Source organism: Colobus angolensis, unplaced genomic scaffold, assembly GCF_000951035.1.
Source record: "Colobus angolensis palliatus isolate OR3802 unplaced genomic scaffold, Cang.pa_1.0 Scaffold268, whole genome shotgun sequence".
NCBI classification, from domain to species: domain Eukaryota; kingdom Metazoa; phylum Chordata; class Mammalia; order Primates; family Cercopithecidae; genus Colobus; species Colobus angolensis.
Genome location: NW_012115910.1, coordinates 4,382,727 through 4,403,866, shown reverse-complemented (window position 1 = coordinate 4,403,866; position 21,140 = coordinate 4,382,727). Strand labels below are relative to the sequence as shown.

The 21,140-nt window shown below is 39.0% G+C and overlaps 1 protein-coding gene across 7 annotated transcripts in view; it reads right to left on the bottom strand.

Moving 5' to 3' along the window:
• DDC (dopa decarboxylase (aromatic L-amino acid decarboxylase)) overlaps positions 1-21,140 on the bottom strand; it is a 107,231-nt gene that overhangs the window by 51,937 nt on the left and 34,154 nt on the right. For 5 of the 7 annotated variants that reach the window (XM_011947533.1, XM_011947534.1, XM_011947532.1 and 2 more), the window contains 2 exons: positions 18,046-18,180; positions 16,966-17,109 (listed from right to left, as the gene is read on the bottom strand). The exons of 1 other annotated variant lie outside the window; for it this stretch is intronic. In XM_011947533.1, coding sequence (XP_011802923.1) covers positions 16,966-17,109; positions 18,046-18,180 — 279 coding nt within the window. The remainder of the gene's footprint in view (positions 1-16,965; positions 17,110-18,045; positions 18,181-21,140) is intronic. One more of the 7 variants, XM_011947536.1, reaches the window with a different exon arrangement.

Here is a 21,140-nt window from a genome sequence, read left to right as displayed (position 1 = left end):
AAGAACATTATAGAAGGAACTCATGAAGATAAAATAAAATCTTTTATTTTTCTTCTTCTTAATTGATCTCTAAAAGACAACAGTTTTTTTCAAAATAAGAGTGAAATGCAATCAGTGATTGTAGCTTATGGATAAGTGAAATGAGTATTAGCAACATTAATGACAGAATGACAGGGGGGAGGAAAGGAAACATTCTGTTATAAGGTATTTTTACTAGCCATGAAGTGGTGTAGAATTGTTTGAAAGAGGACATGGAGGATGTCCTCTTTACTAGATGAATGTAGTAAATATGTACTACATATGGAATTCTATAAAATGCTCAATTAAAACAAGAGCAGGCAAAGAATAGAAGACCAAAAATGAAACAAAGAATAAGAGCAGCAAATAGAAAAAGGTAATAAATACTATAGATATTTATCCAACTACATCAATAATTATTTTAAATCTCAATGATCTAATTGCACTAATTAAAAAGGGTACTGGGTGCACCAAAATCTCATAAATCACCACTACAGAACTTATCCACATAACCAAACACCACCTATTCCACAAAAACCTATTGAAATACAAAATTAAAATTAAAATAATCAAAAATAAAATAAAGCACAGACTGTCAAGATGGATAAGAAAACAAGACCCAACTATATTTTGTGTATAAAAAATGCACTTTAAATGTCAAGATACAGAGTAAAGGTATAACGATGTATAACAATATACCATGCTAACACTAATGAAAATAAAGCTGGAATAGCTATATTAATTTTAGACAAAGTGGATCAAGAAAATTATTAAAGAAAATTGTCAGGGATAAAAAAGAGCATTATACAGATATAGGGTAAAGAGGAGATTAAGGAGTAGGAAGCACCAGGAAATCTGTCTCCCAGCTAAACAAAATTTTACCTATTGGCAGAATCTGTTTGATGCAATTATTTTATTATTTCGAAACTCTGGGGTCTGTTGAAGGCTTGCAACTTCAATATAAGTGTTGGACTGTAAAATGCAGTTAATTTCGGTCAATTTTAGCTCTAGTGCAGTAGCACCTACCCATCCACCACCTCCAGGCCCATGGCACATAACTGAACATGTGTCCCTGAAGCAGCTTGCACAGAGCTTGCAAGAGCCAAGGTGAGAAAAAGGAAACTGTCCTCCAAATGTTGGGAATCTGCACTTTGATTGTTGATTGCTGATCCCAGTCACAGGTGCAAAGAGGTGGTGGCCATTGTTGTACACCCTGCCCATTGCTGCATGACCCACCTTATCCAACTGAAGTGACTTCAAGGGGATAAAAAGGGCCAGTGCCTTCTCTCCCGCTTATTTTCCTTTTTTCCCTTTTTAAGGATACAGACAGTGTGAAGACTTGGATATTCAAAGACTAACACCTACGTAGGGGAAATTAGAAAGTCATCACATATAACCAGAAAAGACACAGGCTCAGAAAATAACTGAAAGGGCCTTACGTGTACACCTAAGGCCAATCATCATGGCATATGGGAAGCAGGAGTAGATTGCAGCACTGGACAGAGCAGCGTGTGGAGGCCCACATTTGCGAATTTTAGCTCCAGGTTGACTGCAAGAACAAGCCAGCAATCCCGAGAGGACCCACAGACCCTGTGAAGGAAGTGAACTGCTCCTGCAGGTCTCAGGAGACACCCTAAATACTGTGAGTGCAACAACTGCAGAAGTGGGAAAGGGATACCCTCCTCTCCTGAACATACACCCCCACTGGAGAAAGTGAAAGTCTGCGGGAGAAGTCTCCAACTTTACCTGGATCTGAGTCAATTTAGAGAGACAAACAAAATACAGGAGTAGAGGAAGCAGCAGAAAGGCCCTGGGAACTCACTGGGTTCCCAAGCAGGTCATTCCTGCTGGCACCACAGGGATCCACTGGGAGGGCAGTCAGAGGAGCAGGGAGAAAAACTTCACAGGGAGAAGGAAATCTCCAGTTGAACATTGTAACAGTTTGAATGGATAAAAAGCCTCCTGGCCAGAACTCAGGGGTCGGTGCAAATCCCGTGTGCAGACTCCAGAGGGAAGGGAAAAAGCAAGTCCTTTTCTTTCATAGCTGGGAAGTAGGTAGCCTGGGGCAAGTTTTCAAGACCCTCTCGCCCACCGCCCAGAAACAGACTTGGGGCTACTGGTGGGGACATGGTGGGAGGGAGACAGGCCCTTCTGTTTGTGTGGGAGCTGGGTGAGGTCTGTGACTGCTGGTTTTCCCCCATTTCTCTGACAACGTGCATAACTCGGCAGAGGCAGCCATAATCCTCCTAGGTACACAACTCCAGTGATCTAGGAATCTCACCCCCTTCCCCATAGCAGCCACAGCAAGACCCACCCAAGGAAAGTCTGAGCCCAGACACACCTAACCCCGCCCCCACCTGGTGATCCGTCCCTATGCACCCTGAAAGGTGAAGACAAAAGGTATATAATCTTGGGAGTTCTAGGGCCCTGACCACCACTGGTCTCTCTCCATACTACTACAGCTGATGCTCTCTGGGAAGCACTACCTCCTAGAAAAAGGTCAACCAGCACAAAATCAGAGCATTAAACCACCAAAGCTAAGAACCCTCACGGAGTCCATTGCACCCCCTCCCAAGCTCACCTCCACCAGAACAGGTGCTGGTATCCATGGCTGAGAGACCCATAAATAGTTCACACCAAAGGACTCTGTGCAGACAACCCCTAGTACCAGCCCAGAGCTGGGTAGACTGCCTAGGTGGCTAGACCCAGAAGAGAGACAACAATCACTGCAGTTCAGCTCACAGTAAGCCACATCCATAGGAAAAGAGGGAGAGTATTGCATCAAGGGAACACCCTGTGGGACAAAAGAATCTGAACAACAGTCTTCAGCCCTAGATATTCCCTCTGACAGAGCCTACCCAAATGAGAAGGAACCAGGAAACCAACCCTGGTAATATGACAACACAAGGCTCTTCGACACTGCCCAAAAATCACACTAGTTCACCAGCAATGGACCCAAACCAAGAAAAAATCCTTGATTTACCTGAAAAATAATTCAGGAGGTTAGTTATTAAGCTAATCAGGGAAGCACCAGAGAAAGGCAGAGCCCAATGCAAGAAAATCCAAACAACGATACAAGAAGTAAGGGGAGAAATATTTAAGGAAATAGATGCAAAAGAAAAAACAATCAAAACTTCAGGAAACTTTGGACACACTTTTAGAAATGTGGAATGCTCTGGAAAGTCTCAGCAATAGAATTGAACAAGAAAAAGAAAAATTCAGAGCTTGAAACTTTGGACACACTTTTAGAAATGTGAAATGCTCTGGAAAGTCTCAGCAATAGAATTGAACAAATAGAAGAAAGAAATTCAGAGCTCGAAGACAAGGTCTTTGAATTAACCCAATCCAACAAAGATAAAGAAAAAAGAATAAGAAAACATGAACAAAACCTCCAAGAAGTCTGGGATTATGTTAAACCTAAGAATAATCGGTGTTCCTGAAGAAGAGAATTCTGAAAGCCTGGAAAACATATTTGGGGGAATCATGGAGGAAAACTTCCCTGGACTTGCTAGGGACCTAGACATCCAAACACAAGAAGCACAAACAACACCTAGGAAATTCATGGCAAAAACATCCTCACCTAGGCACATCAGATTATCCAAAGTTAAGATGAAAGAAAGAATCTTTAGAGCTGTGAGACAGAAGCACCAGGTTACCTACAAAGAAAACCTATCAGATTAACAGCAGATTTCTCAGCAGAAACCCTACAAGCCAGAAGGGATTGGGACCCTATCTTTAGCTTCCTCAAACAAAAAAATTGTCAGCCAAGAATTTTGTATCCAGCTAAACTAAGCATCATATATGAAGGAAAGATACAGTCCTTTTCAGACAAACAAATGCTGAGATAATTCACCATTAACAAGCCACCACTACAAGAACTGCTAAAAGAAGCTCTGAATCTTAAAACAAATCCTGGAAACACATCAAAATAGAGCCTCTTTAAAACATAAATCACACAGGACCTATAAAGCAAAAATACAAGTTAAAAAAAAAAACAAAATCAAACAAACAAAAAAAGTACACAGGCAACAAAGAGCATGATGAATGCAAGGGTACCTCATATTTCAATACCAAAATTGAATGTAAACGGCCTAAATGCTCCACCTACAAGATACAGATCCACAGAATAAATAATAACTCACCAACCAACTATCTGCTGCCTTCAGGAGATTCACCTAACACATAAGGACTCGCATAAACTTAAGGGGTGGAAAAAGGCATTTCATGCAAATGGACGCTAAAAGTGAACAGGGGTAGCTATTCTTATATCAGACAAAACAAACTTTAAAGCAACAGCAGTTAACAGAGACAAACAGGGACATTATATAATGGTAAAAGGCATTGTCCAACAGGAAAATATTACAATCCTAAATATACATGCACCTAACACTGGAGTTCCCAAATTTATCAAACAATTACCACTAGACCTAAGAAGTGAGATAGACAGCAACACAACAATAGTGGGAGACTTCAGCACTCCACTGACAGCACTAGACAGGTCATCAAGACAGAAAGTCAACAAAGAAACAATGGATTTAAACTATATCCTGGAACAAATGAACTTAACAGGTATATACAGAATATTTCATCCAACAACTGCAGAATACACATTCTGTTCAACAGTGCATGGAACTTTCTCCAAGATAGACCATATGAGAGGCCATAAAACAAACATCAATAAATTTAAGAAAATTGAAATTATATCAGGCACTCTCTCAGACCACAGTGGAATAAAACTGGAAATAATCTCCAAGAGGAACTTTCAAAACCATGCAAATACATGGAAATTAAATAAACTGCTCCTGAATGAGCACTGAGTCAAAAACGAAATCAAGATGGAAATTTAAAAATTCTTCGAACAGAACAACAGTAATGACACAACCTACCAAAACCTCTGGGATATAGCAAAGGGGATGCTAAGAGGAAAATTCATAGTCCTAAATGCCTACATCAAAAAGACTGAAAGAGCACAAACTGACATTCTAAGGACACACCTCAAGGAACTAGAGAAACAAGAAAAAAAATTAAACCAAAACTCAGCAGAAGAAAGGAAATAACCAAGATCAGAGCAGAACTAAATGAAATTGAAACAAAAAAAAATTACAAAAGATAAATGAAACAAAAAGCTGAATTTTTGAAAAGTTAAATAAAATTGATAGACCATTAGCAATATTAACCAAGAAAGGAAGAGAGAGAATCAAAATAACTTCATTAAGAAATGAAACAGGCCTGTAATCCCAGCACTTTGGGAGGCCAAGGCAGGTGGATCACAAGGTCAGGAGATGGAGACCACGATGAAACCTCGTCTCTACTAAAAATACAAAAAACTAGCTGGGCGCGGTGGCGGGCACCTGTAGTCCCAGCTACTCAGGAGGCTGAGGCAGGAGAATGGCGTGATCCCGGGAGGCGGAGCTTGCAGTGAGCCGAAATCGTGCCACTGTATTCCCGCCAGGGGGCAGAGCGAGACTCCGTCTCAAAAAAAAAAAAAAAAAAAAACAGAAATGAAACAGGAGATATTACAATGGATACAACTGAAATACAAAAGATCATTGAAGGCTACTATGAGCACATTTATGCACATAAACTCTAAAACCCTGAAGACATGGAGAAATTCCTGGAAAAATACAACCCTCCTAGCTTAAATCGGGAAGAATTAGATACCCTGAACAGACCAATAACAAGCAGTGAGATTGAAATGGTAATTTAAAAATTACCAACAAAAAAAGTCCAAGACGAGATGGATTCTCAGCAGAATTCTACCAGACATTCAAAGAAGAATTGGTACAAATCCTTTTGACACTATTTCAGAAGATAAAGAAAGAACCCTCCCTAATTCATTCTATGAAGCCAGCATCACCCTAACACCAAAACCAGGAAAGAACATAAACCAAAAACAAAAACTACAGACAGATATCCTTGATGAACATAAATGCTAAACTCCTTAATAACATAATAGCTAACCAAATCCAACAACATATCAAAAAGATAATCCACCATGATTAAGTGGGTTTCACACCAGGGATGCAGGGATGGTTTAACATACACAAGTAAATAAATGTGATACACCACAGAAAGAGAATTAAAAACAAAAATCACATGATCATCTCAATAGATGCAGATGTAGAAAAAGCATCTGACAAAATCCAGCATTCCTTTATGATTAAAACTTCCAGCAAAATTGGCATAAAAGGGACATAGCCTAATATAATAAAAGCCATCTATGACAAACCCACAGCCCATATAATACTGAATGGAGAAAAGTTGAAAGCATTACCTCTGAGAACTGGAACAAGACAAGGATACCCACTCTCACCACTTCTCTTCAACATAGTACTGGATGGAAATCCTAGCCAGAGCAATCAGACAAGAGAAAGAAATAAAGGGCATCCAAATCAGTAAAGAGGAAGTCAGACTGTCACTGTTTGCTGCCAATATGATTATTTGTCTTGAAAATCCTAAAGACTCCTCCAGATAGCTTCTAGAACTGATAAAAGAATTCATCAAAGTTTCTGGATGCAAGATTAATGTATACAAATCAATAGCAATACTATACACCAAGAGTAACAAGAGAATAAAATCACGACCCCTTTTATAATAGCTAAAAAAAAAAAAAAAAAAAAACACCTTAGGAATATACCTAAGCAAGGAGTTGAAAGACCTCTACCAGGAGAACTACCAAACATTGCTGAAAGAAATCATAGATAACACAAACAAATGGAAACACATTCCATGCTCATTAATGGGTAGAATCAATATTGTGAAAATGACCATACTGCCAAAAGCAATCTACAAATGCAGCATAATCCCCATCAAAATACCACCATCATTCCTCACAGAATCAGAAAAAAAATTCTAAAATTCATATGGAACCAAGAAAGAGCCAGCATAGCCAAAGCAAGACTAAGCAAAAAGAACAAATCTGGAGGCATCACACTACCTTATTTCAAACTATACTATAAGGCCATAGTCACCAAAAGAGCATGATACTGGTATAAAAATAGGCACATAGACCAATGGAACAGAATAGAGAACCCAGAAATAAATCCAAATACTTACAGCCAACTGATCGTCAACAAAGCAAACAAAAACATAAAGTAGGGGAAAGGACACCCTTTTCAAGAAATGCTGCTGGGATAATTGGCTAGCTACATGTAGGAATATGAAACTGGATCATAATCTCTCACCTTGCACAAAAATCAACTCAGGATGGATTAAGGACTTAAACCTAAGACCTGAAACTATAAAAATTCTAGAAAATAACATTGGAAAAACCTTTCTAGACATTGGCTTAGGCAAGGATTTCATGACCAAGAACCCAAAAGCAAATGCAATAAAAACAAAGATAAATGGCTGGGATCTAATTAAACTAAAGAGCATTTGCATGGCAAAAGGAACAATCAGTAGGGTAAACAGACAACCCACAGAGTGGGATAAAATCTTCACAATCTATACATTTGACAAAGGACTAATATCTAGAACCTACAAGGAGCTCAGACAAATCAGTAACATGAAAACAAACAATCCCATCAAAAAGTGGGCTAAGGACATGAATAGACAATTCTCAAAAGAAGATATACAAATGGCCAACAAACAAAAAAAATGCTGAACATCACTAATCAAAACCACAATCAAAACCACAATGCGATACCACCTTACTCCTACAAGAATAGCCATAATCAAAAAATCAAAAACAGTAGGTGTTGGCATGGATGTGGTGATCCAGGAACACTTCTACACTGCTGGTGGGAATGTAAACTAGTATAGCCACTATGGAAATCTGTGCAGAGATTCCTAAAAGAACTAAAAGTAGAACTACCATTTGATCTAGCAATCCCACTACTGGGTATCTACCCAGAGGAAAATAAGTCATTATTGGAAAGAGATACTTGCACATACATATTTATAGCAGCACAATTCACAATTGCAAAATCGTGGAACCAACCAAATGCCCATCAATCAACGAGTAAATAAAGAAACTGTAGTATATATACATACAACGGAATATTACTCAGCCATAAAAAGGAAAGAATTAACAGCATTTGCAGTTACCTGGATAAGACTGGACACATTCTAAGTGAAGTAGCTCAGGAATGGAAAACCAAACATTGTATGTTCTGACTGATATGTGGGAGCTAAGCTATGAAGATGCAAAGGAGTAGGAATGATACAATGGACTTTGGGGACTTACGGGGAAGAGTGAGAGCAAAGGTGAGGAATAAAAGACTACAAATATGGTGCAGTGTATACTGCTTGGGTGATGGGTGCACCAAAATCTCACAAATCACCACTAAAGTGGTGATTCTCGCCCATCTTCAGGATTTACTGGTTTTTGTTTGTTTGTTTGTTTGAGAAAGAAGGGAAATCTAAAATCTATAATCTAAGCTTCCACCTTAAGAACCTAGAATAAAAGGCAATTTAAATGCAATATGGCTGGGTGCAGTGGCTCATGCCTGCAATCCTAGCACTTTGGGAGACTGAGGCAGATGGATCACCTGAGGTCAGAAGTTCAAGGCCAACCTGACCACAAAATTTACTCATGTAACCAAATACCACTGTACCCTAATAACTTATGGAGGAAAAAAGTTTACACTTAAGGCCAATTTTCAGCCAGAGGTAGTCTACAACAATCAAAACCAAAACAAACAAACAAACAAAACCCAGTAAATCCTGAAGATGGGCGAGAATCTACTTTCCACAGTTACTATATTATTAGTGATAGAACTCTAAGGAGAAACAGATAAACCCACTCTTAGAGTTGGAGACTTTGGCATTGTTTTGTCAGAAATAGACAGGTCCAGCAGTCAGAATATAGGTAAGGATATAATTGAATGGAAAAGTACCATCAATCAACTGGATCAAATCAATATTTGTAAAATATTTCATCCAATGACAGCAGAATATATATTCTTTTCATGCTCACAATCAACATTCACCAAGATACATCACATTCCAAGCCATAAAATACATCTCAACAAATTTAAAATAATAGACATTATACAAAGTATGCTCTCAGACTGCATTGGAATTAAATTAGAAATCAATAATAAAAAGATAGCTGGAAAACCACAAAACTCGTGGGATCAAACAACACATTTTAAGATCAAAGAAGAAGTCTGAAGAAAAATTTAAAAATACTTCAACTTCAATTAAAACGACAAAAAAAAAACTCATCAAAATGTGTGGGATGCAGTGAAACAGTACTTAAAGGGAAAATTACAGAACTGAATACATCCATTAGGAAAGAAGGGAAATCTGAAATCTATAATCTAAACTTCCACCTTAAGAACCTAGAAAAAAGGCAATTTAAATGCAATATGGCCGGGTGCAGTGGCTCATGCCTGTAATGCCAGCACTTTGGGAGACTGAGGCAGGTGGATCACCTGAGGTCAGGAGTTCAAGGCCAGCCTGACCAACATGGTGAAACCCCATCTCTACTAAAAATACAAAAATTAGCTGGGTATGGTGATGCATGCATGTAGTCCCAGCTACTCAAGAGGCTGAGGCAGGACAATTGCTTGAACCTGGGAGGTGGAGGTTGTGCCACTGCATTCCAGCCTAGGCAACAGAGAAAGACTCTGGCTCAGAAAATAAATAAATAAATAAATGCAATGTAAGCAGAAGAAAAGGAAAGAAAAGAAATAATAAGAATTAGAGCAGAAATCAATGAAATTGGAAATAGGAAATAAAGAAAAAAGGTGATTCTTTGAAATGATAAATACATTTTAAAACATTTACATAGGTTAACTAAGAAAAAAGAGAAAAGATACACATTGCTAATATCAGAAAGGAAAGTGGAGCCATCGTTACTGATCCTATGAGCATTAAAAAGATAATAAAGAAACATAATTGATTCCATGGTCACAAATTCAAAAACCTAAATAAAATGGACCAATTTTTTGAAGGATATGATTTACCAAAACTCACACAAAGAGAAATAGGTAATCTCAATAGTGTCACATCTATTTTAAAATTAGATCAATAATTAAAAACCTTCTAAAACAAACAAACCATGCCCAATTGAATTCATTGCTGAGTTCTCCCAAACATTTAAGGACGTAATGAGTACTTACAGAAAATAGAAGCAAAAGGAATACTTTCTAACTCATTCTATGAGACCAGTATTACAAAGGCATTGCAAGAAATAAAACTATAGACGAATATCTCTCATAAATATAGATGCAAAATTTCTCAACAAAATATTAGAAAATTGAATCCAACAATGTAAAAAAAATTGTATATCACAACCAACTGAGATCTATTTCAGGATGGAAGGCTGATTCAACATATGAAAATAATATAATCTATAATTTCAACAAACTAAAGGACAAGAATCTCATGATTATGTAAATAGATACAGAAAAGTATTTGACAAAATTCAACACTTGTTCAAGATAAAAACTCCTAGCAAACTAGGATTAGAGCAGAACATCCTCAACTTGATGAATGACATCTACTGTTAACATCATACTTGAAAGAAAAACCTACTGTTAACATCATATTTGATGATTAAAAACTAGATGTTTTTCTACTAAGATCAGGGATGAGGCAAGGATGTCCGTTCTTACCACTCCTATCAACATTGTTCTGAGAGTTTCAGCTGATGCAATAAGACAAGAAAAGGAAATAAGAGATATACAGATTGGAAGGAAAAAAAGAAAACCATCTTTGCAGATGACATGGTTATCTATGTAGAAATCCCAAAGAATAAACCAAAACAAAACTCTCCAGAACTAAGTAAGCAATTATGGCAAGCTGTAGATAAAATATAATATTAGACAAAAGGTAATTGCTTTCTTATTATCCAGCAATTAAAAAAATGAAATTTGAAAATAAAATATAAACCATTCCCACCAGCACCAAAAAAAGGTCAAAAAAAGAATGCGCTTTATATGAGGAAAACTACAAAATTCTAATGAAGAAAATGTTTTAAAATATCTAAATAAATGCAGACATATTTCGCATACATGGATAGGAAGTCTCAATATCATCAAGATGTCAGTTATTTCAATAAAATCTGTAAATTAAATGAAATCCCATATAATTTGTTATCCCAGAAAGTTAATTTGTGCATTTTGCTAAATGGATTCTAATGCTTATATGAAGAGGCAAAGGACCCAGAATAGTCAACACAATGTTAAACAACAGTGTTGGAGATCTGACATGACACTACCCAAATTCAATACTTAGTAGGAAGCTATAAATCAACACAATATGGTATTGGCAAAGGAAGAGACAATTAAGTGATTGAACAGAAATAGATCCACACAAATGAAGTCAATTGATCTTTGACAAAGGAACAAAAGCAATTCAATGGAGGAAGTGTAGTATTTAATAAATGGTGCTGGAACAACTGGACATCTGTAGTAGTCCGTTCTCACATTGCTATAAGAACTTCCTGAGACTGGGTAATTTATAAAGAAAGAAGTTTACTGCTCCTTTACAAAGAAAGGAACTATTGGTTCACAGTTCCACTGGCTATACAGGAAGCATGGCTGGGGAGGCCTCAGGAAACTTACAATCATGGCAGAAGGTGAAGGGGAAGCAAACACATCTTCACATGGTCAGCAAGAGAGAGCAAAGGGAGAGGTGCTACACACGTTTTAAACAGTGAGATCTCATGAGAATTCACTCACTATCATGAGAACAGCAAGGGGGAAATCTATCCCCATGATCCAGTCACCTTCCACCGGGTCCCTCCCCTAACACTGAGGATTACAATTCCACATGGGTTTGGGTTGGGACACAGAGTCAAACCACATCAACACCTATATGCAAAAAATGAATCTAGACGTAGACCTTACACCTTTCACAAAAATTAACTGAAAATAGATCATAGACCTAGATCTATTTTAATGTTTTAAAGTGCAAAACTATAAATTTCTAAGAAGATAACGTAGGAGAAAACCTAGATGACCTTAGGATTGGTGATGAAGTTTTGGAGACCACACCAAAAACATGATCCATGAAATAAGTAATTGATAATCTGGATTTCATTGTAATTAAAACTTCTGCTCTGCAAAAGACACTGTTTAAAGGACAAAATGACAAGCTAAAGACTGGTAGAAAACATTCGCAAAACATATATCTTCATAAAGGATTGGTACCCAAAATACACAAAGAATTCTTAAAACACAATAATAATGAAACAATCTAATTAAAAAGTGAGCAAAAGACCTGAACAGACATCTTACCAAAGAAGATGTTCATGTAGCAAACAAGCACATGAAAAGATGCTCAACATCATATGTTATTAGAGAATTTTCAAGTAAAGTAACAATAAGATACCACTATACATCTATTAGAATGGATAAAATCAAAAACACTGACAAAATTAACAACTGACAAAGATATGGAAAAAGCAATGCTAACATTCATGGTTTGTGGGAATGCAAAATGGTACAGCCTCTCTGAAACACAGTTCAGCCTTTTTGTATAAAACTAAACACACTCTTACCATATGATCCAGCAATTGTGCTCTTTGATATTTAACCAAATGAGTTGAAAACGTGTGTACACACAAAAACCAGCACACAAATGCTTATAGCACTTCATTAATAATTGTCAAAACTTGGAAGCAACCAAGATGTTCTTCAATAGGTAAATGCATAAATGAATTGTGGCATATTCATATCAGAAAACAGCATTCAACAATAAAAAGAAATAAACTAGTACAAAAAGACATAGAGGAAACTTAAATACATGTTAGTGAAATCAGTCAGTCTGAAAAGGCTACATATTGTATGATTCCATCTGTATGACATTCTAAGAAAGAAAAAAATGATGGAGACAGCCAAAAAGATTAGCAGTTGCCAGTGGTTCAAGTGGAGGGAGAGAGGGATAAATAGGTGGAGCACAGGGGATTTTTATGGCAGTGAAGCTATTCTCTATAACACTGAAATGGTAGACACACTAGTTGAAACACATAGAAAATTCAATAGACATAGTGACCCCTAAGGTAAATTATGGATGTTAGGTATTGGTGAATCAATTTTAACAAACGTATCACATTACTGCAGGATGCTAATAATGGGAGAAAATGAAGGTTGGGATATAAGAAGGTATATGTCCTTCCTGCTTATTTTTCTGTAAGCCTAAAACAACTCTAACAAAATTAAGCTTATTAATTTAAAAAATCAATCCATCATCCAGTTAGAAAATGGGCAAAAGTCATAAAGACACATGTCACTGAGGAGGACATACAGATAGTGAATAAGCACATGAAAAGATGTTCATTAATTATTGGGGAACTGCAAATTAGGACCATGATGAGATATTAATACATATCTATCAAAATGGATAAAATAAAAAATAGTGACAATACTAAATCCTGATGAGGATGTAAAGAGCCCGATTTTCTCAAGCATTGATAATGGAAATGTAAAATAATACAATCATTCTGGAAAATACCTTGTCAGTTTCTTTTTTAAAAAAATTAAATGTAATAACTACCATAGGATCCTGAATTGCACTTTTAGGCATTTATCCCAGAAAAATGAAAACACATGTCCACCCAAACACCTATAAATCAATGTTCCTGGATGCATTATTTGTAATAGCCAAAATATGGAAACAACTACAATGCCCCTCAACAGGTGAATGGGTAAACAAACTGTAGTACAGATAATATGGTACCAAACCTCTGCAGTGCAGCAACAAAAAGGAACAAACTATTGATGTACACAACAACTTGGATAGATCTCAAGGCCATTACGCTGAGTGAGAAGAGCTGATCTTGAAATGTCACATACTGTATAATTCCATTTATATAACATTCTCAAAATGACAAGAGTGTGAAGATAGAAAACGTATCAGTGATTGCCAACGGGTGATGATGGTGGGAGATCAGGAGGGTTAGAGTGACTATCAGGGAATAGCAGAGGCAGACCTTTGTGGTGCTACACGATTTCAGTATTCTCATTGGCATGGTGGCTGCATGAATCCACACTTGTGATAAATGACATAGACCTATACACACACAATGAACCAGTGTCAGTCTCCTGTCTTTGATATGGTACTATAGTTATATAAGTTGGAACAATTAGGGGAAATTGGGTGACGGGTTAATGCACAGAGTTGCTGTGTGCTAACTTTGTAATTTTTTATGAATCTACAATTATTTCAAAATAAAAAGTTGGCCGGGCACGGTGACTCACACCTGTAATCCCAGCACTTTGGGAGGCTGAGGCAGGCAGATCGCCTGCAACCAGGAGTTCGAGAACACCATCGCCAACATGATGAGACCCTGTCTCCACTAGAAATACAAAAATTAGCCAGGCATGGTGGTACACGACTATAATCCCAGCTACTTGGGAGGCTGAGGTAGGAGAATCGCTTGAACCTGGGAGGCAGATGTTGCAGTGAGCCAAGATTGCATCACCGCACTCCAACCTGGGTGACAGAGTGAGACTCTGTCTCAAAAAAATAAAATAAGTTAAAATAAGCTAAAATTTTTTAATGTTTAGAATTATGAACATGACATGTTTATCAGCTAGGCATAGTTAAAGAGAGAATTGGTAAATTGTAAATAAGTTGACTGAAGCATGGAGATAAAAAAAAAAAGAAGAATATGAGACATGTAAAAGGGCATAAGAGATGTACGGCAGTCAGCAGAAAGATTTAACATATACATAATCAGAGTCCCAGAATGGGAGGAGAGAGGAAAGGAAGAGAGGAAAACTTTGGGAAGATAATAGGTTAGAATTTTCCAAAACTGAAGAGAGACACCAAATTACAGATACAGGAAATTCTGTGAAATTCAAGAAGAGTAAGTACAAAGAAAATTATCCTTGTATCACAGTAAAACAAAGACAAAAAACAAGCAGCACTCCCAGTGGCAACACAGGAGGTCATATTTTTACATGTTCTTCATCATCACAACATTAAAATTACAACTGACATCTCAACAGAAATCAAGGAAGAAAGAATTCAATGGACTTACACAAAGTACCAAAAATAGAACTAGCTACCAAACACTCTAGAATTCTATATCCAGAAAAAATATCTTCCCAGAGTGAATGCACAATAAAAACACTTTCAGAATAACAAAACCGAAATAATTCATTGTATCAAATTCACACTAAAAATTTCTAAAGGGAATTCTACAGACTAAAGGAAAAGATGCCAAATGGAAATAAGAAAATGCAGAGATAAGAAAATGGAATAATATGAAATAATTAATCCAAGAAGAAGCAAGAACATAGAGAAAAGCAATCATATAATAGTTGGGCCAAATAAAAAACAAATAGTAAGACAGTAGATAACATTTAAAAGTATCAATAACTACCTTGAGTGTAAATGAACAAAATAAATATCAATCATCACACTGGATTTTAAAAACAAATTTTTAAAATAGCAACAATCAATGCTGCTTTCACAGAATACATCTTAAATATAAATGAACAGGGAGGTTGAAAGTAGAATGGCAAACGTCTATATCATGCAAACATTAGTCAATAGAAAACATATGTAATTATAGCAATGTCAGACAAAGTAGGCTGCAGGACAAAACGCGTTACTAGAAATATAAAAGGCGTTTCCTAGTGATAAATGATCATTCACCAGGTAGATCACAATTCTAAATGTGTATGCACCAAATTAATATGCTTCAAAATATGTACACAATTTAACAGATATAAAAGTGGAAATAGACATATCTACACTCACAGTGTGAGATTTTAACATACCTCTCTCAGCAACTAATTTGCATGTCTTTGGTTATTGGAAGATCAGAATTGGTTTTGCGTTCTTCTTAGTTTTTTGTGGTTATATACAAAGCTGATACTTCATATATTTCACATGTTTTTCCACTGGAATGTTGCCTTTTTGCTTATTGATACGTAAGTCTTCTTTTTTAAGATTTCCTTTATAACATATGCTATAAGTAGTTCTTGCCAGCATTTGTCTTTTTGTTTTACGAGTTTTGAAATTTTTGTAAAATACAATCTTCTCAACATTTTAAGTGATGTTTCCTGCATTGTTTTCATCCTTGAAACCTAAAAGAGTGTGTTTTGATAGATTTATTTTTCCCTAGTCAGAGTATTCTAATGAGTCTTAATATTGACACGATAGGTTCAAAGAAACTCACCTCATTTAAATAGAATCTATTCAAATTGTACTGAAATTGTTTGTGGGAATTTTAAGGGAGATCGTTCTTTCTACCTGAATGATCTTTTTTCCAAATCTTTATTTATTTGACAACTATTTCTTGATCTTCTGTTCAGTGCCAGGCACTGTTTCAGGAGCTAGGGATAGAGCAGGGATTCAGATAGACCTTCCCTCCCCGCACGTTCTGTTGGGAAGAAGGAAGCAGTAAACACATATAGAAACAAATCTGTATGGCCTGTGGAGACGCACGCAATGGAGAAAGACAAAGCAGAGCAGGAGGGTAGAGACAGACATTTGGGATAAGATGGCAGGTACATCTTGATCTCCTGGCAGACTTGATCTCCTTGCATCCTTCAAAATGTCACCTTGCTGTCACCTTGCTCTGTGTGCTTTGAGCCATGTCAGTCCTTCCACATTATACTGATTTGCTTATGCTCCCGACTCTTCCATGACCTACCAGATTAGGATAAAATTTTACATAAAATCATACCGGCCATGACTTCCCCAGTCACACGTTAGCTATTCATGGGAAGTAACTCGGGAAGTAACTTGAATCGACAAAAAAAAAATTGGAGGTAAAAACCATTTCTCAAAGATTAATTCTTTTTTTTTTTTTTTTTTGAGACAGAGTCTCGCTCTGTCGCCCAGGCTGGAGTGCAGTGGCGCAATCTCGGCTCACTGCAACCTCCGCCTCCCCGGTTCACGCCATTCTCCTGCCTCAGCCTCCCTAGTAGCTGGGATTACAGGCATGCGCCACCATGCCCGGCTAATTTTTTTTGTTATTTTTAGTAGAAACAGGGTTTCACTTTATTGGCCAGGAGCCACAAGTGCTGCTGAACTTACAAAGAACGGAATCAGGCCAGCCGCTCTGTCTCTCTCCAGGGCTTCCTGCAGGGCAGACGCACGCATGGCGAAGTTGCCATCTGAGGGGATGGCTTTTAATTTCACTCCACCAATTAACCCAGCTCTTTCCACTGAGGAGTGTGCCTGGAAGGAAGACAGCAGAGTTGGATTTGTACAGGTGTGTGCATGCGGTTATTACCAGACCCTGGATCCACAGAGAGCAGCCAACATTGCAAACACAAGATTACTCTCAGGGCACAAGGGGCAGAACTGCTCTTGACTCCTCCCTCTCCCCTGCACCTTCATGAGACCGCTTTTTTTCCTGGAATTGTTTCTATTCCTGTGGAATCTTGCTTTTAAGTTTGAAGAATCGGGCACTAACAAGGGTAGAGTGCAGGGTCAATATTCATGAAGTTTTTCATTTGTTTGAATTCAAGAGCAAGCAGCGAGACCCTGGAAGGTAGATCCCAGGGGTGGACTTAGAAATCCTAGGCTCAAATCTGTCAGCTGCCCCTGACTGTGGAGCCTTGGGGAGCTTGGTGGCCAGGCTCAGTAAACAGTGCCTGGAGGAAAGAAACCAGCCAAAAGGCATCACCACTGTGGCAGATCCATCCTCTCTCAGAGATTCTCAGGAAAGGCAATTCTCATGAAAGCTGGCCACCTTTTGCCCTGCAGCCCTCACCACTACTGTCTCCTGCTTGACCCTACCCAGGGGCCTGAGATCACAGAATAACAAAGCTGCAGTTAGGGCCCAGGACTTTGATCCCCATGTCCAGTTTCTCTACAATGGTGCTCGGAAGGCAGGCCAGATAATCACAACGTAAGTCTGCACTGGTAGAAAAGGTGACAGAGCCAGTGACAGTGATGTCTCCACACATTTATTTCCTTTTTAGCTTGATCTATCCAGTTCCCACCCAAGAATTCACCGCTTCCCTTTAGTTCAGGTCTCTATCTAGTGATACCTGAGGAACTGCTCTTAGATTTGGAAGGATGCTGTTTGGTTTGGTTTGGTTTGAATTTAACATAAAACCAAACATTTAGGTCTTGAAGTCTTGGCTGATACCCACTCAGTACACTCACCTGATCGGATGAGTAAGCCACCAGCTTCTCCATGATAGCGGCCTGTGTGAGCTCTGGGGACGCTGCTTGCAGCCGATGGATCACTTTGGTCCGAGCGGCCAGCAGGGCCACCAGGGTGGCTTCGCTGGCACTTCCCTAAATTCAAGGGAAGGTCCAAATGAAATCCAAAACATAGCGAAGGCATTGGTATCTACATTATTGGAAGACATATTGTTTTGTGTTCATAGCTTTCTTAAAATATGCATCTGAAATGGCAAAATTCACTCTCCTTTGCTTAGGAGAAAACTAATATTTTTGTCACCTGAGACCACCACTTCATCTCTTAGTATGAGTTTGCCATTGGTGGGTCTATTTTGTGTAACAGCAGCAGATAACATTTTGACCACTTTCCTGCGCCAGGGATTGTGAGAGCTTCTCCTCATGGACTGATCCCAGCCCGGCCCAGGAGGACTGCTCCTGTCTCCATCTGACGAGAACAGCCCAGGGCACCAGCATGCAAGCCCACCTCTGTCTTCATATTCACTTGGACAGAGCGATTTGCATTTGTTTATAAAATGGGGGTGCATTTTCCTTGAGAATAAGAGATGCCTTGAAGGGTTTCTTTTGATCCCTAAAGACACGGGCTGAATTGTGTCCCCCTAAATTCATGTGTTGAAACCCTAACCCCCAGGACCTCAGATGTGACCATATTTGGAGATAGGCTCTTTAGAGAGGTAATTAAAAGAAAATGAGGTCACATGACTGGGCTCTAATCCAATCTGACACGTCCCTGATAACAAGAGGAAATCTGCCTCTAATCCCAGCACTTTGGGAGGCAGAGGAGGGTAGATCACTTGAGCCCAGGAGTTCGAGACCAGCCTGGGCAACATACCGAAACTCCATCTCTATAAAAATTCAAAAATTGGCCAGGCATGGTGGTGTGCCTGGTAGTCCCAGCTACTCAAGAGGCTGAGGTGGGAGGATGACTTGAGCTTGGGAGGAGGAGGTTACAGTGAGCCACAATTGCAATACTGCACTCCAGCCTGGGCGACAGAGTGAGACCCAGTCTAAAAAAAATAAATAAATAAAAAGAAGGGGAAATTTGGCCCCCAGAGATGTGTGTGCACAGAGGGAAGACCACGTGAGGACACAGGGAGAAGGTGGCCATCTGCAAGCCCAGGAGAGAGGCCCCAGGAGAACCAACCCCATGGACACTTTGATTTTGGACTTGCAGCCTTCAGGACTGTGAGGAAAGAAATTCTTCGATCTACCCAGTCTGTGGTATTTTGTTAGAGCACCCCTGGCAAACTAATGGATTCAGTGCCTGCTATGTTATCCCATTTAAGCCATAAAATAATCCCATGTTTGTGTTTTAACATCTTTAGGTGGGGAAACAGATGCGCAGAGAGGTTCAATAACTTGCCCCAAATCAGCAGCTCGGTAGGGCATGGTTAGGAGTGAGCCCACACCTGCCCTTTTAGGGTGCCATGAGCCTAGAAAGGTAGGGGCGGTGAGCACCTTCCCTCTTAAGTAAGTTCTAGGAGAAACCCATCTACCGACCAGTATGAAAGGACATGAGAAAGGGCAAATAAAAGAAGGTAGATTCTTGTTGACTCTGAAAAAGTTTATAACATGATAGGTTTTTAAAGAGAAATATATAATAGTTAAGTAGAAATGCTAACCTCTCTTCTTAACATTTGATACTGTCTTCATTGACCTCACTTTCTCATTTTGATTTCGCCATGACACTACTTTTACTTATCCTTTTGAGCCAACCCACATCCTTTGGAGAGACAGTAATACTGAAAGATAAATACATTTATTCATGTTTCTGTAGCACTAATGGATGGGTTCAAATATACAGATACATGCTTCTCTTAACTCAGCATCTAAAATGGGTACTTTATTTCCTTCAGGCTATATTTTCATGAGCAATGATTTTAGACATTGTTTTAGGCCAGGTTTACAAACCTTGGCCAGAGGAGAGAGAAGTGGGGAAAACAATATTGGCTGGCAAAGCTAAATCAGCCATCCCAGGAAACCCAGGCTCCCTGAGAGCAGGCACTGTACCTTACTTACACTTCTCCCATGCACCCCATCATTCCTCTCCCTGATTTCCTCCCGTCCCCCTATCTGTGCCCACACACATTTTGTTTGTCATGTCCCACCCGTTCTCATTGAAAATGTAACATGAAAAGCCTAGTGGAAGGCACGGTTCCCTGTTCTCATGCTTGACAAGCAGGCGTGACTGCCGCTTCCCCGGCTAAATTCTACCCTCTGCTTGAAGCCTTGGAACACAGGTGTTCATTCTCTGAACATTCTAATGAAATGAGTCACCATGAATCACCTGAATACCTGAATCACCATGATAACTCATTATGGCTTTTTTCTGGGGGGGAATGGGGGAGCTTAGTTCATGTCCTAAGAGAAAATTCACCTTCTTAAGTCAACAAAATGATTTTTTAAAAGCCTGAAGGAGCAAATCATCAGTAGCACATCTAGAACCACACTGCCCTGATGCCACCAGGGTGGCCTGGTGGCCTCAAGCATGATGTCAGGTGGAGCTCTATGCACTTTGCTGGCAGCAGATCTTCGCAGAGAGAAGCACAGGGAGGGTGACGTGTGGTACAGTAGAGCAGGAATGATGGCTCTGTGCGATAGCAGCAGACAAAGGTTGCCATGGCAAGCCTGCTCGAGAGGCAGGAGGGGATGCTGGTGAGGTCTGACGCTTCCGGCTGCTGATGCCGTGAGCAGAAATGTCCTTTCGTCTTCTGGTTTTTTCAGAGCAAAAAATTGGCTTTTCTTCCACAAGAGCTTTCAAACCCAATTAAGAGACCATTTTTGCAGCCCACGTTTGTCCAGCCTCAGAACGACAATTTGTCATTTGATTCAGACACCCATCACTGCACTGACGCCTACAGCTGTGATTACAGCTCTGAGGGGATCGATAACGCAGGCTGGCTCACAGGCTGTCACCATGCTCCTGTGCTCTTTGGGGCCTCACCAATTATAGACAATCAGCCTTGTCTGCTGGGAAGGGTGAGCTTCCGGTGGCAAACACAGATTCCATTTCTTGCTTTCATCCAGAAAAAAACTGAGTGGATTGGGCTCACAAG